The sequence below is a fragment of the Megalops cyprinoides genome, chromosome 17 (assembly GCF_013368585.1).
Source record: "Megalops cyprinoides isolate fMegCyp1 chromosome 17, fMegCyp1.pri, whole genome shotgun sequence".
Taxonomy (NCBI): Eukaryota; Metazoa; Chordata; class Actinopteri; order Elopiformes; family Megalopidae; genus Megalops; species Megalops cyprinoides.
In genome coordinates, this window is record NC_050599.1 from 4,212,329 (window position 1) to 4,228,124 (window position 15,796).

The 15,796-nt window shown below is 37.9% G+C and overlaps 1 protein-coding gene across 1 annotated transcript; it reads left to right on the forward strand.

Annotated features, from left to right (window-relative positions):
- The first annotated feature begins 1,608 nt into the window (after positions 1-1,608).
- On the forward strand, positions 1,609-10,676 carry LOC118792230 (4-galactosyl-N-acetylglucosaminide 3-alpha-L-fucosyltransferase 9-like). The gene is made up of 3 exons (XM_036550026.1): positions 1,609-1,668; positions 8,386-8,511; positions 9,206-10,676. The coding sequence occupies exon 3, from the start codon at positions 9,214-9,216 to the stop codon at positions 10,291-10,293; it is 1,080 nt and encodes a 359-aa protein (XP_036405919.1). The 5' UTR covers positions 1,609-1,668; positions 8,386-8,511; positions 9,206-9,213; the 3' UTR covers positions 10,294-10,676.
- Positions 10,677-15,796: the final 5,120 nt, after the last annotated feature.

Consider the following 15,796-nt stretch of genomic DNA (forward strand, 5'->3'; position numbering starts at 1 on the left):
CAATGTATTCACATTGATCGCCTATCAATATTATAGAGTTTGTTCTGCCATTACAATTACTACCATGTTCTGGAGAGAGCAACCAAGGAAACCACATTCCCCTCTGAATTGCCTTGTTTTGAGCATTGTGCTTTGGGAATTTGTATTTCTCATTAGGTTGTCATGAATACATGGAAGGCTCATTCTACATAGGACCTTATCAGGTTACGTTCAATTCCAGTGACATTTTATTTTCCTTTTGGCCTTCGTAATTCCCAAAGACATTTGATACCAAACTATAGAATGAGTCATCATTGAAGTGGGATCTGTCCTGGGAGCTGAAAGAACAAAAGCTCAAGGCTGGAGGAAGCTTTTAAATGGGTGTGGTCAGAACAGCACGTCTGAATCCATGCTGCAAAACACTAAAATAAGCACTGACCTAAAAAATAATACCTTAACTCCTTAATGTAAGGAATGAAATGGTCAGAACATTCATTGTGTGAAAAATATCAGTTTTATCCCTGTTGAGAGAGCAATAGGGAGCACAGCCAAGGAGTGTCAATGAGGGTGTCCTCTCTAACAAGATAAGTCAAACCTGAGATATACCTGGTAAACCTGATTAATGAGAAGGCAATGGATATAAAACATCAATGTGCAAAATACGGTGACACAAATTAAGTATTAGCGCAGTATCCAAAGATAGGGAAAACTGTTTTTCCCCAACTAAATGCAACATGTATGTATACAGCAGAAATCATTGCTGAGAACGATGAACAGTCTGTAGCTATAATTTTGTCAGCTACAAATAAATCTTAGGAAAACCTGGCATTAGAAATCACAGCTTGCCGACCTCCCACTAGCTATCCCTTCATCCTACACACCCTCGTTAAAGGGAAGTGCCACTTCACGACATCAGTTATACCCGATAAAGCTTTGTTTGACCTAAAATTAAAGGCACAGTTGTCTTAATCGATCATGATAGTCTGTGGTCACTTCTCCACTGGGGGAAAAAAAACAGACAACTGAAGTTCGCCCTCATTTAATTAGAACCGTAGCAGGTGTTACCGCGACCAAGAGGGTACGTTGGTCCTCGGGCGCCTGTGTTGAAGGACAGCGAGTGTGTATGGGTATCTGTGTCCTATTGTCATTCAGGCAACACTACCCTTCAACACATCCAAAGGTGTTTTTCAGTAAATTATGGAAAACAGTCAGCGCTTGCCCAGTTATGATGAATGTTTGTGCAACTTGATACGCCTCTCCCAAAACAGCAGCACGCCTTGCCATTAAGCACAACCGGTCTGTTCCTTGTGCATTTTCCCCACATCACTTACTAGAGTCCACACTAAGGCTTCTTATTAGCGTTGCATTTCGTTTGTCGATAAGTCACCAACCGTCTGCCCCTTTTTTGTGCGATTTGCTCAGTCCTTTCCAGTGATGTTCATGTGAAACCGACGAGACGGCACTTCTGCCTAGACGAGGGCAGTAAGCAGGAGTAACGTTTCGGGTTCAGGAACCACGGCATCTTCGCTGAGCACAACTGCAACAAGAAAATATTAGAATCATGGAAAACATTTTTCTTTCAAGCTTTCTGTGCATCTCGGAATGGCACCACGAGGAAAAGGCATCATTAAACATTAGCGGCAAAATGTGTGGATCTGCTGTAACTAATGTTACCTCTGCGCGAAGACGGTAAGACTGGTTTTATGGTATGGTACAGCTGCAATTAATTGCATTCTCTTACCTAGATTCATTAAGATAATTCAGAATACGGATTATGCTTTGGGGGATTGTGTGGGAAAAACGTGCACAGTCTTTTATGTAAGACTAGACAGTGCTATTGCCACAGTGCTGTCTTTTTATCGCTGGGCTTCATGTATTCGTTAAATGCCACTGTGGCTATCTATGGGGGTATGTGCAACAGAACTAGTCTACAGATTTTTTTAAAAAAAAAGACAGCGATATAGTCTGGGGTATATAGTCTAGCTGTTGGCACACATCTAGGTATATATTTCTCGTGATAATAACCCTGTATGCATCATGTATTTTATCAATAAGCTCAGTCTGCTGCACGGATAATTGAAAGATATGTAATTTTCACGACATAAAGTGTATTCGCGTGTATACCGTTACACTCAAGACGTAGCCTTATACACAGCAACAAAAATGACCTTCGTTCACCGGTGTGAAGGCTGCTATACAACCGTGCCCTTACTGCTACACGTATAGTAAGACACATTTTATGCCAGGTTTTTCCAGTATAACTACAACGACAATTCAGACATTTGTATTCAGAAGAAAATGTGATGGAATATTTATTATCGTGAAGGACTGCTGCAATTTGCTTTAAAATGATATACCGTTTGCCATGCGAGGTTCCAGATGATATTTATTTATTTATTTATTTATTTATTAGGACATACCCCTCTCCATTTTTGCAGCTCAGGAGAATTAATAGTCAAAATGGTGAATCTGAGGTGAAAGCACACCCTTCTTAGACATTTAATGAGCTTAAATAGATTTCTAGTGTGATCAATATTTATCCTACTGTAAAAAAAAAAAAAAAAAAAACAGCCACCGAGTTTTATTCACACTATTTGGTGGTGGAAAAATCCAAATAAACATTTAGTAAAATATGAGGCTGTGTTTCCTTGACATGCTATCAGTCCCTTTGTTTTGTAACAAAAAATAAACACATAGAAAAACTATAGTTTCATTGGTGAATAACTAGCTAGCTAAATCATCACAGAGACAAGTTACTACAGGGTCTCTGAGTTAAGTTTCCTACTGCCCTATAGAAAAAACTAAATCCCAATATTTAAACGATTAATGTTAGCAACACTAGGGAAAGGGGGTGATGTGTTGAAGAGATTTGTGTTGTTTTTTCAGGAGCAGCAGTAACGTTAAATAGCAATTCTAGACGGATGATGTCAAGTTTTGAAGAATATTTTCAACTATCGCACATGTAGTTTACCCTTTGAGCTGCCCTTTAGCTGAAAACCTAAAATCCCTCTTCTGAGACAAACAACTGGAATGCAGTCTATATAGTATACCTGTGACCTGATAATTTAGGATTAGTGTTGTATTGTTTTTTTTTTTTTTTAAAAAAAAACAATTTTACTTATGCTGTTTTGTTTATGTGTGCGATTGACTGGGCAGCAGTGTAGCATAGTGGTAAGGAGCGGTGCTCATAACTGAAAGGTTGCTGGTTTGATTGCCCTCTGGGGCACTGCTGCTGTAGCCTTGGGCAAAGTATAGACTTGCCTCAGTAAATACCTAACTGTATAGACAGATAACCATCCCAGAAACCATCCCTTGAGCAGTATAGCTCCTTTTAAGGAGCTGGTCGAGGACCTTTCCCTCAATTACCCCACTGTATGACACCTTTGTTCATGAGGAACAAACACACATGATTGGCAGTTGTCATGTAAGTGGCCATTACATCATTGGTCACCAGGTCACCACCTCCAAGTGACCCCCATTGGTGCCTCAGCCACTCTCTCTCCCCTCTTCAGCAGTCTTACCCTCAGGGTAGAGAGACAAGTCTGTCACTTCTCCCAGATATGCTCCAAACAAGCAACCCCTAGCTATTACCAATATAATGTAATATAAACATATTCTAGCATGCAAGGGGGAGCAGTAGCTAGGCTCTTCTGTAGCCAGAAAAAAATGAAATCTTAGAAGCATCTAAGAGAGGCAAAAATATTCTTTTCATTTTTTGTTTATTAGGGTGAGCAGAGGTTTTTTTTTTTTTTTTGAAGGGGCTGATTCAGACTCCAGGGAAATGAGTGACCTTTCTGTGCATCTCAATATGTGCAGTTGTTGGTTTCCAGATTTAAATTACAATTGGAACTCTTTTGGGAAGCACTGAACTGGGGTTTATACACACATATCTCAAGTCTCAATCAGGCCCTAAATGCCTATACAGAAATGCCAAACATTTAAAAAGGCTGTAAATGTCCTGTTTCCATCCAACATGTCCCTACTAAAATATAGTGACAAAGTGAAAACACCTCCAAGAAGTGAAAATTGGTTTAACACCATATTAAACTTATTTGTTCAGATTTTTAAGATCAGCCAACAGAAGTGGTCTTATTATAAATCTGTGGATAGGCCTTGACCATGAGCAACCTTGAATATATGCAGACATAAAAAAATAATTAAATGTTGACAAAGTGCAAAATAATGGTGAAAGTAAAAGAAGCAGTAAATTAAAGGTAGATGAAAATAATTCAGATGGAAAAGGGAATAAAAAGAATACATACATAAAAACAGTTGTGATGAACTCATTTAGAATATTACCTTATTCATGAGGGCTGCGTATTTACTAAGCTTTTGCAGTACACCAAACCCACTGCTGCGTATATTTTGTCTGACGGTAGAGGAACCTTTGCTGGGTGTGTGCAGACTGCGTTTGAGGCTTGATGCACGTGCAATCGTAGGATAATCACTTAATGTTCTTGCAAAATCCCTCACGGACTGGCACCACCAGACCTAAGCTCACTGTTATTTTCAAGCGTACGGCTGATACGTGCACCGATGAACTTCTTTCCCTTTTCCTTTTGAAGAAGAATGGCACCAAGTCCAACAACAAGGCTAGTACCAGCAATAAACAGGCAATTTCCTTTTTGGATCAATTAAGTACTACCTATCTATCTAAAAAATAACTGTCCTTCCTAGGGTCAAATACACTGTTGTGGTGTCACTGGTGAAAATGTCTTGCAGTGTCCTTTCTTGTATGTTTTCTTAAGAGTGGAGTATAAAGTATATTTTCTGTATGGTGTGGAATGGAGCCAACTGAATCTCCCTATGGGGGGGATAATAAAGTTCACTCTTTAACTAACAATGACATTGATGAGGTTCTGAATAAAACATAAGCAGAAATTAGCCATACCCAAAAGACTACAGACTTTACATCCTTGAGATTGGTGGCTTGCTGCACTGCATCTAGTGTTTTTTTTTTTTTGGATCAGATGAGACTCGATCAAGTGAAAATATGAACGAAATCATTGAGCTGACATTTGCTGCTTTTGAGATGGTGAGGCTGCTTTATATGAGCCTTCAGAACACTACTGTCAGGTTCTTGTCATAGTCTGCTTGTGATGCTCCGTACACTATGATGTCATTGCTGAGGTCCTTCACAGTTGTTACGCCTCGCAGGGACTGTTGGAATGCATTCTGAAATACTGCTCCTTCGGATGAGATGCCACAGTTAAGACGCTTGTACCTCGTCAGACCCAGGTGTGAGGTGAATGTGGATATGTATCTGTTCTCAGGCCGTAACTCTATCTGATGGTATCATGCTTTCAGAACGTCCATGGTGTGAGTAACGTGACACTCATGTAGATTGTCTGTGCTTGCTGGACGCATGGTGTTAAGATTACGGCTCCATCACGCATGCAAACTTTTTGTTTTGTTTTTTATTTGGCACATGCTGCGAGGTAATCACGCAGTTAGGAGCAGCCTCCCTTCCAGGTAAGCATAAAGGGTGAACTGCTGACCAGAAGAAGATGAAAAAATACGAATGGCTTCGAATTTGAACGTGACCGAGACATTGGTGACTAGTTTGATGCAGCCTGGATGGTGAGACCAGTATTCAGTATTTGTGGGAGGCTTACATAATTTCAGTCATTTGGTAAACTTGTTTGTTTTTATATGTGTGGAAGAAAAATATGATTGTAAATGCTCATGATTCATGAAGAATGTAAATAATGACCTTTGCTGTATCTCTTGAAGCTGCATGTAGCCTCTTCCTGACCTGAGAATTATTTTGTGTAACCGAATGTACTGCTGATATTAGCAAGGTCCCGGCCGGGAAGATATTTAACTGCGTATACTAGCATTATCTAGGTCTCTAGATAAAGGATAAGAAAGAAGTCACATTGTGTATGTGCGTCATAAATCACGTAACCACATTGTGTATGTGTGTCATAAATCACGTAGTAAATCATGTATGGTCCTGAAGGAAAAGCCTGTATAAGAGAATGTATCTAACAATATAGCAGCGTTAATTGCATCACCTGTCTAGCCAGCATGTGTTGACTCTCCCCGCACGGGTACGAGAGTAAAGCTTTGCTCCTCTGAATCAGAACAACTGCTCCGCCTGAAATATTTCTTCAACAATATGCCAGTAGTCAGTGTTTTATTTGAGGTCCAGCACAATTGAAATGCTGGTCATTTGATACGCTGTTTGTTTTACTGGGAATCGTGAGACAGCTTTCTTGGCATTACCTGTTTGCCGTCAGTTCCATGAAGGTGGGTGTTAGACCGGCACCTCTGTGCTATTTTTTAAATTAAACTAATCCGAACAAACTACCGCTGTGGCTCAGACAGCACTGGTCCAAGAGGACATCCCTAAAGCTGGTGAGTTTTTACTGCCTTGGTTTGGTAGGGTTGCCTTGTACCACACTTTGGGTTTGTTTGTTTTTTCCCCGCACACACACACACAACACACAATTAGGTCATGGTAGCTATTCCCTTTACTTCTATTCCCTTTACAATCTAAATCAAATTGTTTCAAGCCAGATGTGGCTAGATCATAACAACAGCAACCCAGATTCTCACCTTGTCTGGGTCTTTAGGTTTATGGGGAGTCACAGTGGGTGAGACCCAGGATGTTGGACCTGTCACCATTTTAATGATGTTGTCATCTTGTAGTATCTTCAGCTCTGCCTTCATGTTCTGCAGGTTGTGGAATGTCACTCTCTGGTGTGGTCGATATTTGAGCTGGCTATCGGGGTTAATGTGCCATTTTACTTTAATGTTCTTAAATTTTGTGATTCCATTGAAAAGCTCTGAAAATTGGTCCAAAAGTTCATCTGCCACAGTGCGTTTTGCCGGTTCGTTTCTTCTCATGCTGACTTTCTGACTCACAGCTTGGGAATTGAGAGGGAGTTGAGAATATGCCTCGGGCTGTCAGTATTGATATAGCCTAATGTTATCCTTATGAACTCACAAGCACAGTTGTGTGAACAGTGTACCATTATAAAAACACTATATACAAAATTAGAATTAGTTAAAACAGTGTTTTTTTACAAAGTTCCTCAGTTGTGTGGTAACTGAGCATAGACTTGGCATCACCTTGCATTACATAGAATATACAACTGGTAGTTCTGTGTCATGGATTTGTCATTTGTCATTGTTGGCAATGAAAGCATACACTTCCTTGCTGCTGGATCTGCCTGGCTTAGCATGTTCATGTTATGTGATGACTGGGTTGACGTTCTGATCAGAACAGTTGATTGGTGGCCTTGACTCCATTTTTGTGGCTTGTCTGCTGTTCTGATTGTTTTGACATGGATGACACATGTTTGCACAATGATTTTGTTTCCCACACAATGTCTTTGCCTCTTTTACTGGGCATCCATCACTGTGTGTAAAGTCTTCTCCACCTGCACTGAGTAGTTCATTTTTTTTCTGAGCCCCAGATGAGACTTTTGCTAGGTTGTTTGTGGTGCATGAACTGTAATGGAAACATGACCCTCTTCAGTGCCTGTTGACTGCAGTTCCCTAACTTTGAGCGCTCTGCAATGATCAAGAAGGGCTTACAAAGCCAATTCCAGTTCTCTTTTCACTCTCCTGCACGATTTAGAGGACAAGCAGCTCTGTATTAGCTGTGCTTCTATCTCTTTGTCATCATCAGCAAACTCACTATTCTTAGCTAGCCTGCACAGTCTGGTAGTTCAGTAAGTGTTCACTGGGTTTTTGAGAGGTTTTTCTGAAAACATGTACTATGTACTGAACTTTTTTTATCTATGTATTTGTTAGCTTTGGCCTCTAGACTGTCATAAGTATTGTACACTTGTTTTCCCACTAAGTGTAACAAATGGTCTATGAGTCTCACATAATATGTTCATTGCCTTGGAGCAATTTTCAAAACCTACTTTTTTTAACCTACTTGGTCTAATGTGGCTGTACTGATTTAGATTTATTTTCAGAATAAAATACAGGGAAGGCAGTGTTGCTAGATGTTGCTGCTTTGTAATGAAGTGTTCCTCACTTTGTTAGCTAGCACGCTGTATTTTCCTTTCATCTAGGGAGAACGCAGTAAAATATGGCATTGTTTCAGAGTTTTAAATCCTTGTTGCCACTGTGACATTTTTGTGTCATTTCCTACACGAGCAAGATGCATGCAGGACTTTGACTGATGCTTTACTGAGAGTATTTTTACGAAATTGTCAATGTCATAGCATAATTTGACTTTTGGTTACAGGTAGTAAAAAGTAGCCATTGTTGAATAAGTCTCTTAAATGAAAGAAAGCATTAAATAAATGAAAAGCAAAAAAATAACATTTACCGAAAATTTACCACTATTTGTTGTGTTGTGCTTGTTGTCCACTGGTCAGAACTTGAACACATCTAGGATCTACATGGTAAGGTTGCAACTGATTTTCCTCTCTTCTCTTAAAGGTAAGAAAAGAAAACTGTGACTTGCAGTGGAGACCCTGTGAGACAACTATTCATATCAAGATGAAGACCTGGAGAAATGAGCTGTGACTGCATGCTAAAGTCACAGCCTGTTCCCCAACGAATGAGGTCTTTTAAAAAATTGTTATTATCGTATAATTCTCACTGTTCAATGTATTTGCTTAAACCTAATTTAAATATTTTATATGGTGAACGGTCTTTATTCTAGTTTTCAGATTAATAACCGTTTTCAGTAATATTTGATATTGTAGTTGCCTCTGTTCTCATGTGAGATTCCATACACATTCAAGTTCAATGTTAGTACTAAATATCCATCATCTCCACAATTTACCACTTCAGAGTAATCACTATTCCAGTTTCTAGTGTCTTCTTTATGAAGAAGCAGCTATGGTCAAAGTGATGTTACACATAATTAAGCACAGTGGTGACACTTTTTATTCCACCTTTTCCTGAGTGCAAGGATTGCAGGGAGAAAATAAACTTAAATATTCTGTCAGAAAAAAGAATGCACATATCTGTTATAATATACTTTATTAAATTAAGCATACCCTCATTTCAGACAAACTGCTTGCCAAATTCACATGTCCCATACGGCCACTTAATTTCCCTTGTCAAAATTCAAGTAGTGGCAACAGAACTGCAGAACCTTTATGGAAAGCACTTAAGTGGAATTTATGTCCTTTATCTCAAGTTTGAATGGCCCCTCTGTGATTTAATGAATTGATTTGATTGTAAAGACTGTGATTGATTTGACAGGCAGTGTGCTTTTTATTCAGATTTGTGTCTTTTAATTTTCTTACAGGACCCATTATGTCATTCGCATCTTTCCACGGAGTTATTCGCCCCTTGGCAATCAGCATCCTGCTGTTGGGTTGTTTTGTGACGTTATTTTTTATGTACTTCAAGCCATCCACCAGCTGGCTGTCGGGCCCCATAGAATCAGCAACATCAGCTCTGAAAGTGAAAAACTTCTTCTCTGCCAAAAAAGAGCTCAACCAGACTATTGTTCTGATATGGCTGTGGCCGTTCGGCCAAACGTACGACCTGGACTCCTGTAGCACTCTTTACAACATTGACGGCTGCTATCTGACGGCGGACAGAAACCTGTACAACAAGTCAAATGGGGTTATTATCCATCACAGAGACATCAGCAGGGATCTGTCAAACTTGCCTCCATCACCACGGCCACCGTTTCAGAAGTGGGTGTGGATGAACCTCGAATCACCCTCACACTCACCAAAAATGCCGGGTCTCGAAAGCCTATTCAATCTGACTTTGAATTACCGCCAGGATGCTGATATTGAAGTGCCTTACGGGTCAATCGTATTGACCCAGGAAGAGGAGGATTTCACTTTGCCAAGCAAGACCAAACTGGTCTGCTGGATTGTGAGCAACTGGAACCCTGAGCACATTAGGGTGAAGTACTACAACGAGATGTACAAACACATCGAGATACACACCTATGGCCAGGCGTTTGGGGAGTACGTCAGCGAGAAAGACTTCTTCCCAACCATCGCCAGCTGCAAATTCTATCTTTCCTTCGAGAACTCGATCCACAAAGACTACATCACTGAAAAACTGTACAACCCGCTATCTGTCGGCTCTGTGCCAATAGTTCTCGGGCCACCAAGACAGAACTATGAGAACTTTGTCCCGGGTGATGCTTTTATACATGTGGATGATTTCCCTTCTCCGAAAGAGCTGGCTGACCACCTCCTCTTCCTGGACAAAAATGAAGAGCTGTACCTGCAGCACTTCCACTGGCGGAGACACTTCAAAGTAAAGATGTCTTACTTTTGGGCAGAGCACACATGCCGTGCTTGTGACTACATCCGAAAACACAACGAGTACAGGGTTTTTAATAACCTCGACACATGGTTCTGGGGATGAAAGCTTGAATTATGATCAAGAGAGTTCTCTGTATGCCATGGATCTCCTTACTGTGAATTGGAGTTCTGATGACCATTAGTAATGGCTGACAGGGGAAATCATTAGACAATGAGACATTATCACCACTGATCCTGTGCAATAGTTTGCATTTCTGAAGAACTGATGAGTAATCATCATTGAATTAATGTAGAAAAACATGAAAAGAAGAAGTATTTTATAGACGGGATTATAAAAATTTTGAGTTCCACGTGAAGTAAAATAATTTAATTGGAAATTATTATTAATATGACTGTGTGTCCAGCCACAGATCGCATAGTGATTTTTAGTTTCTACACTTTACACTATTTAGATTCCTACAAGCTCAAAATGGCCAGGATATTAGAACAGCACATGAATAGAATGGACACATCCTTTTTTTATTTTTGAAAAAATGAAGACATTCATCTGGATTTATCAATACAATCTACTGTTGTGGACCTTTTGAAAAATGTACAGTTTTGTGGTTAAGTGTCTTTTTAGTATGTGAAAGCTCACAGACATACTGTAAATGGGTGGCATTCACTTCTGAAAAATCTATAATTAGAAGATCTGTTCCCTGTTCTGTGTGTCCTGCTGTACCATGTCTAATTGCTGCTTAAATATCACTTGTTACTGAAGGTGGTACAATCTGTGAAACTGTGTGATATCTTTTCAATATTAATAATATAAGATTGAAGAGGTGTTAACAGGTGTTTCAGATAAAAAAAAATAAATCCTTGTAAAATAGGTCATAAAAGTTTTTTTTTTTTTCAATTTATTCTATTTTATAATGAAATAATGTCTCGGTGTTAACACCATATTTCTGAGATATGTCAACTGCATCATGCACTGTGGGAAGTTTCTGAGCCTGAGTTTCTCAGTTTTAAAGCTCTAGCTGTCTTAGTGTACGAGTTTTTAACTGATCACCAAAATCAAGTCAAAGAGTAAACAATTCTGAAGAGCTGGTGTAAGCTGGGTTTTAGTTTATGTAAATTGGGGTTCTAGTGTAAAGAATAAATAAATAAAGATAAAGAATCCACTACTATACTGCAGTGAACAAAGCCAGAAACACTGAATAACTAGACTTTTTTTTTTTTAGGTATGTAGGTGTATATGTGTCTGTCTGCATATCTATGGGCATATGTTCAGTGCGTAATTAAAATTTTAATTTATTTTTTATTTCTACATGTTTATCTCATCCCTCTGCCATTCCATTGATTTCATGATAAAGTCACTATTGACAGTTATTCTGACAGACATGATGACTTTAAAAGAATAGCAATAAACTACTGTTCACAAAAAATTGGTCAGTGAGATTCAGAAACTACTGGATACAATGGCTGGATTTTTTAAATTCGAGCACATAAGACATTTTATGTTGCAGGTTTGTAATTTGTAGATTAATTGAGTCGGTGCTGTTAATTTTCTTAATGCATATCGTGTGTGCAGCAAAAATTCAGATTCTGCTGATCTGCTGATCACATTTAGACAGCTCCCATTGAACAGATCTTGCTATGGCAGGGTTTGTGAGGCTGTTTGACTCTAAAGGTCCAACACTTTTATATTCAATGATTTGAAAGGGCAAGGAAGCTCACTGATTGCACTATGCAGCTACTGTACAGTATGGACAACTTTGAGAAACAAATATATGTGGATGCAGCTTGAATATATGTGCATGTTTTATGTTTATGATGTTTTGTGACAGAATGGAATTACGGCATTAATTTACTTCGATCAAGTAATCTCACCGTCATATGTTAGTTTTAAAACCATTCTGCGTGATGCTTGACTGTCTGATTTCTGTATCTGACCCCTCAGTTAATTATTATCTTTGATTCAGTCTGTTATTAATGTTGTAGGGACTACTGCTGAATGTGCTGATTGAATATGTGCTTCTTTATAAGTACTGAACAAAGTAAAGGCAAATTATATGTCTGGGGTGTCTGTCAATTAAAATAAAAGTGACCATTTTCATTATTAGTTGGATTTTTATTTTAATTTTTTTGTATTTTTAGTAAGTAATTTCTATTCTCTTGTGAAATACAAATAGAAAACATAAGAAAACCTGAGTCTTATGTCTGCCTTATGTTCAGTGATAGCATTGAACTTCTAGCAGGTTTCAGTCAATATTTTTTTACTCTGAATTTGGAAAACATAAAATTTCATAAAATTACATTAAAGTCTGTAATTATGAGTCCTCTGATAAAAAAGGTTTGACTGCTCTTTTCCATTATCAAACTGAATTACATTTGATAATAGCAAAGCAAGCATACTGTAGATCATTCTAACATTGGTAACATGCAGCATTTTAAAGATGTTTAATGGGATTGAAGTAAAAAATGAATAAAATTGACAAGTTGGTTAGAAAATATTTCCACAGACATCATTGTCAGCAGATATATTTCCTAAAATCTGAGTTTGGGAGGTGGGTAACCAGCATGTCACATGAAATATCACTACAATTTTTTTTGGTCAAAAATAGTTTTTGTAAATCTTTATCCTTCATAAAAAGTGAAAATACACAGAAAACAGAGTTAAGTACACAAGTGGGACATAAAAATTAATGCCAATCTAATTTACCTTTCAAGCAAGAAGAAAATAAGAGTATAATTAAGTGGGATTATTGCTTGCTTATTTAATAGTAACCTGTGAGATGATTGAGTAAACTAATATATAAATATCAGTAAAATAACATCACTTCATTCCTATAAACGCCTCTGGATGGGGTTTTTAGAAGCCAACACACTTTCATCAGCTATCTGTAGGTAATTGTATTGCATTTGTAATTAACTATGAATGCAGCATTGTAACGAACTAAAAACTTGATGGTATATGTATCCAGAGACGTGTATGACATGTATATTCTGAGAGGGCCACAGGGAAGGATTGTGCAATGTGATCCTTTTAATATTGCCATGGTAACTGGGAAAATCCAGGGAGAAAACCTTTCAGTGCTCCTGAAATAGCATATGCAAAACAAATGAAGATTAATGTAATCCTAATATAAGTACTGTGAAAAAATGATATGATGTGATTTGTAATTTAATAATTTTGTTAACCAGTAGGTTATGGGCATGGGGCTCGACAATCATTTGATTGGCTATTTAAGTTACATAATTCTCATACAGCATCTGAAAAAACTGTGATTTGTATAGTTTGACAAGGTACTTGTTGGATTTTAAATTTTAGAGTAACTTTCCAAGTTACATTGGAAAAAATGATATTACAGTTTGGAAGCTATGTTTGATTATTTGGTCATGCCACTTACATAATGGGAAGTCCACAGCAACTCACATTTCATAAAGGACTGTTGCAAAACAAAGTTAAATTGCAGGTCAGTGTGTAGCATGTGCTTATATCATAATGGATATTTCAAAGAATATGCAATGTGATAAGGACATGTTCTAGAAGCTGGTGGCAGATACACCCACTACTACATAAGCCATTGCCACAAGTCGGAGAGAACCGCTGTTCCAAGAGTTTTCTGTTTTGACTAACATTTACTTGTTCTTTATAAAGGGCCCACCTGTAGGCTCTAATGGTAAATACATACCCTACAGAATTAGCCAGGACCGATCCCATCACTTGTGAAAACATTGGCAGAAGATCTTTACTCATGCTCTTGGTGAAACTTCAGAGCACTGCCTGACTGAGAACAAATTCTGTCCAAATCAGAAGCTAATGGCTCTCATGAGGCCACGGTCTAGATGTGTGGAGCTCATCAAGTCAAAGAGCACAGAATCTAAATCTGAATACTGGAAAAAAGAGCATACAGCTGCAGTCGTGTATATATTACCCATATACTAGCATTCATTGTTTGCATCCTTTTTCAGCCTTCATATGTAATTTAACCACAGTTTATAGAATAATGTTTATTGCTAAAATATTCTTAGTTATGGCAACTCAAATGTTTTTATTTGCTTGACCTTTATATTGCTATTGTTCTTTGGTCACCAATTCTGCCCAACGTAAAGACATGACAAAAACACAGAAGGCTAAAAATTAAATGTACATGTTCATTGTAAAAACATAATGGCTTCTTACTTCAAGATGTGATGTGAATTATGTATATTTTCTGTAATCCTCTGGCATTGGACCAACTGAAATGGTTTGAAGCTATTTTTTCCCCAAAATGGGGAACTACGATAAGGAAAGAGAAAGACCTTTGGTGTTTGATCTAGAGGGAATAACATTTGTTCTACAACTTACACTAATGATATAGGTTACCTGACATGGATAATTGTCAACAAAATTAATGTATTTTTGTTTCTGTAAAAGTGACCAGTTTGCGTTGGTACCATCAATGTTGTGCACAAAGAATGGTCCCCATTTAAACTGAATAAATGTTAAGTTGCAAAATTATGATTTACATCTGTAGAGAAATGCACTCAGGAAACATACTGGGGAGTTTGGGAATTCTTAATTGAGTAACATTATTCATTTCCTCCCCTCCTATGATGTTTTGTGAAGGAATAATTTAGTTCCTTCTTGTGAAATATACATAATCGTGTGCTGTCATATTGTGGGTGTTGCCTTGACAAATGGTATCTCAAATATGTTTTTGCATTTTAAAATGCAAAGAAAGAATGGTACAGTAGATTTTAATTATATATATATATATATATATATATATATATATATATATATATATATATATATATATATATATATATATATATAGTATACTAATAAAATTGAATTGAAAAATTGAGTTGAAGTGAATTAGAGGGGAGCAAAATTCAGACCCAACTGGGGCCTTATGCAGTTTATTCTTGCAACACTACGTCAAATTGTCTTACTCATAGAAATGCTCATTCATCATTCTTATGTATGGCCTTCTAGTATATACATTCTTATTGTGTTTGAGTAAACAGTGGAATACAGTGTGGTCTTTATGTATAGCTTCGCTCTGTCTATGATCAGTTGTTTAAACATGAGCTATATTCATGCAAGTTAATCTAACATTTGCTAATGGTGAATATGTTTGGAAATGTGTGGCATCAGTAACATACTGTTTTCCAAACTATTGTGCTTTGTCAGATATTGAAAGTGGTTGTATATGCCCTCTTTGGTCAATAAATTAAACAATAAATGGATTTATTTATTTATTTATCTATCTATCCCATATGGGCCTTTATTACCTACTGGTGTTCCTCAGCGTCCGAGTCAACCTTGATCAGAAAGGTACACTCCGGTAAACTCCTGCATAGCAGCTGAATACTGTCAGATTTCGCTCGCACTTCCAGGATTTCTTGTTTCAAATTTCTTCGACGTTATGCTGTAACAAAGTGTGTCTGGGTGTTTTGTGGGGTGAAAAGTGCCCCTTTTCTCGTGTTATCTACTACTGGTAAGGTATATAACACTCCGGATTTCACCATGGTCCCCACCACCATGTTGGATGCAAAAAGTAGCTGTATGGACTAAGGATATCCGCTCTGTGCGCAAAGATAAATTGTCCATTTAAGCTGACATAGCATATGTTCCA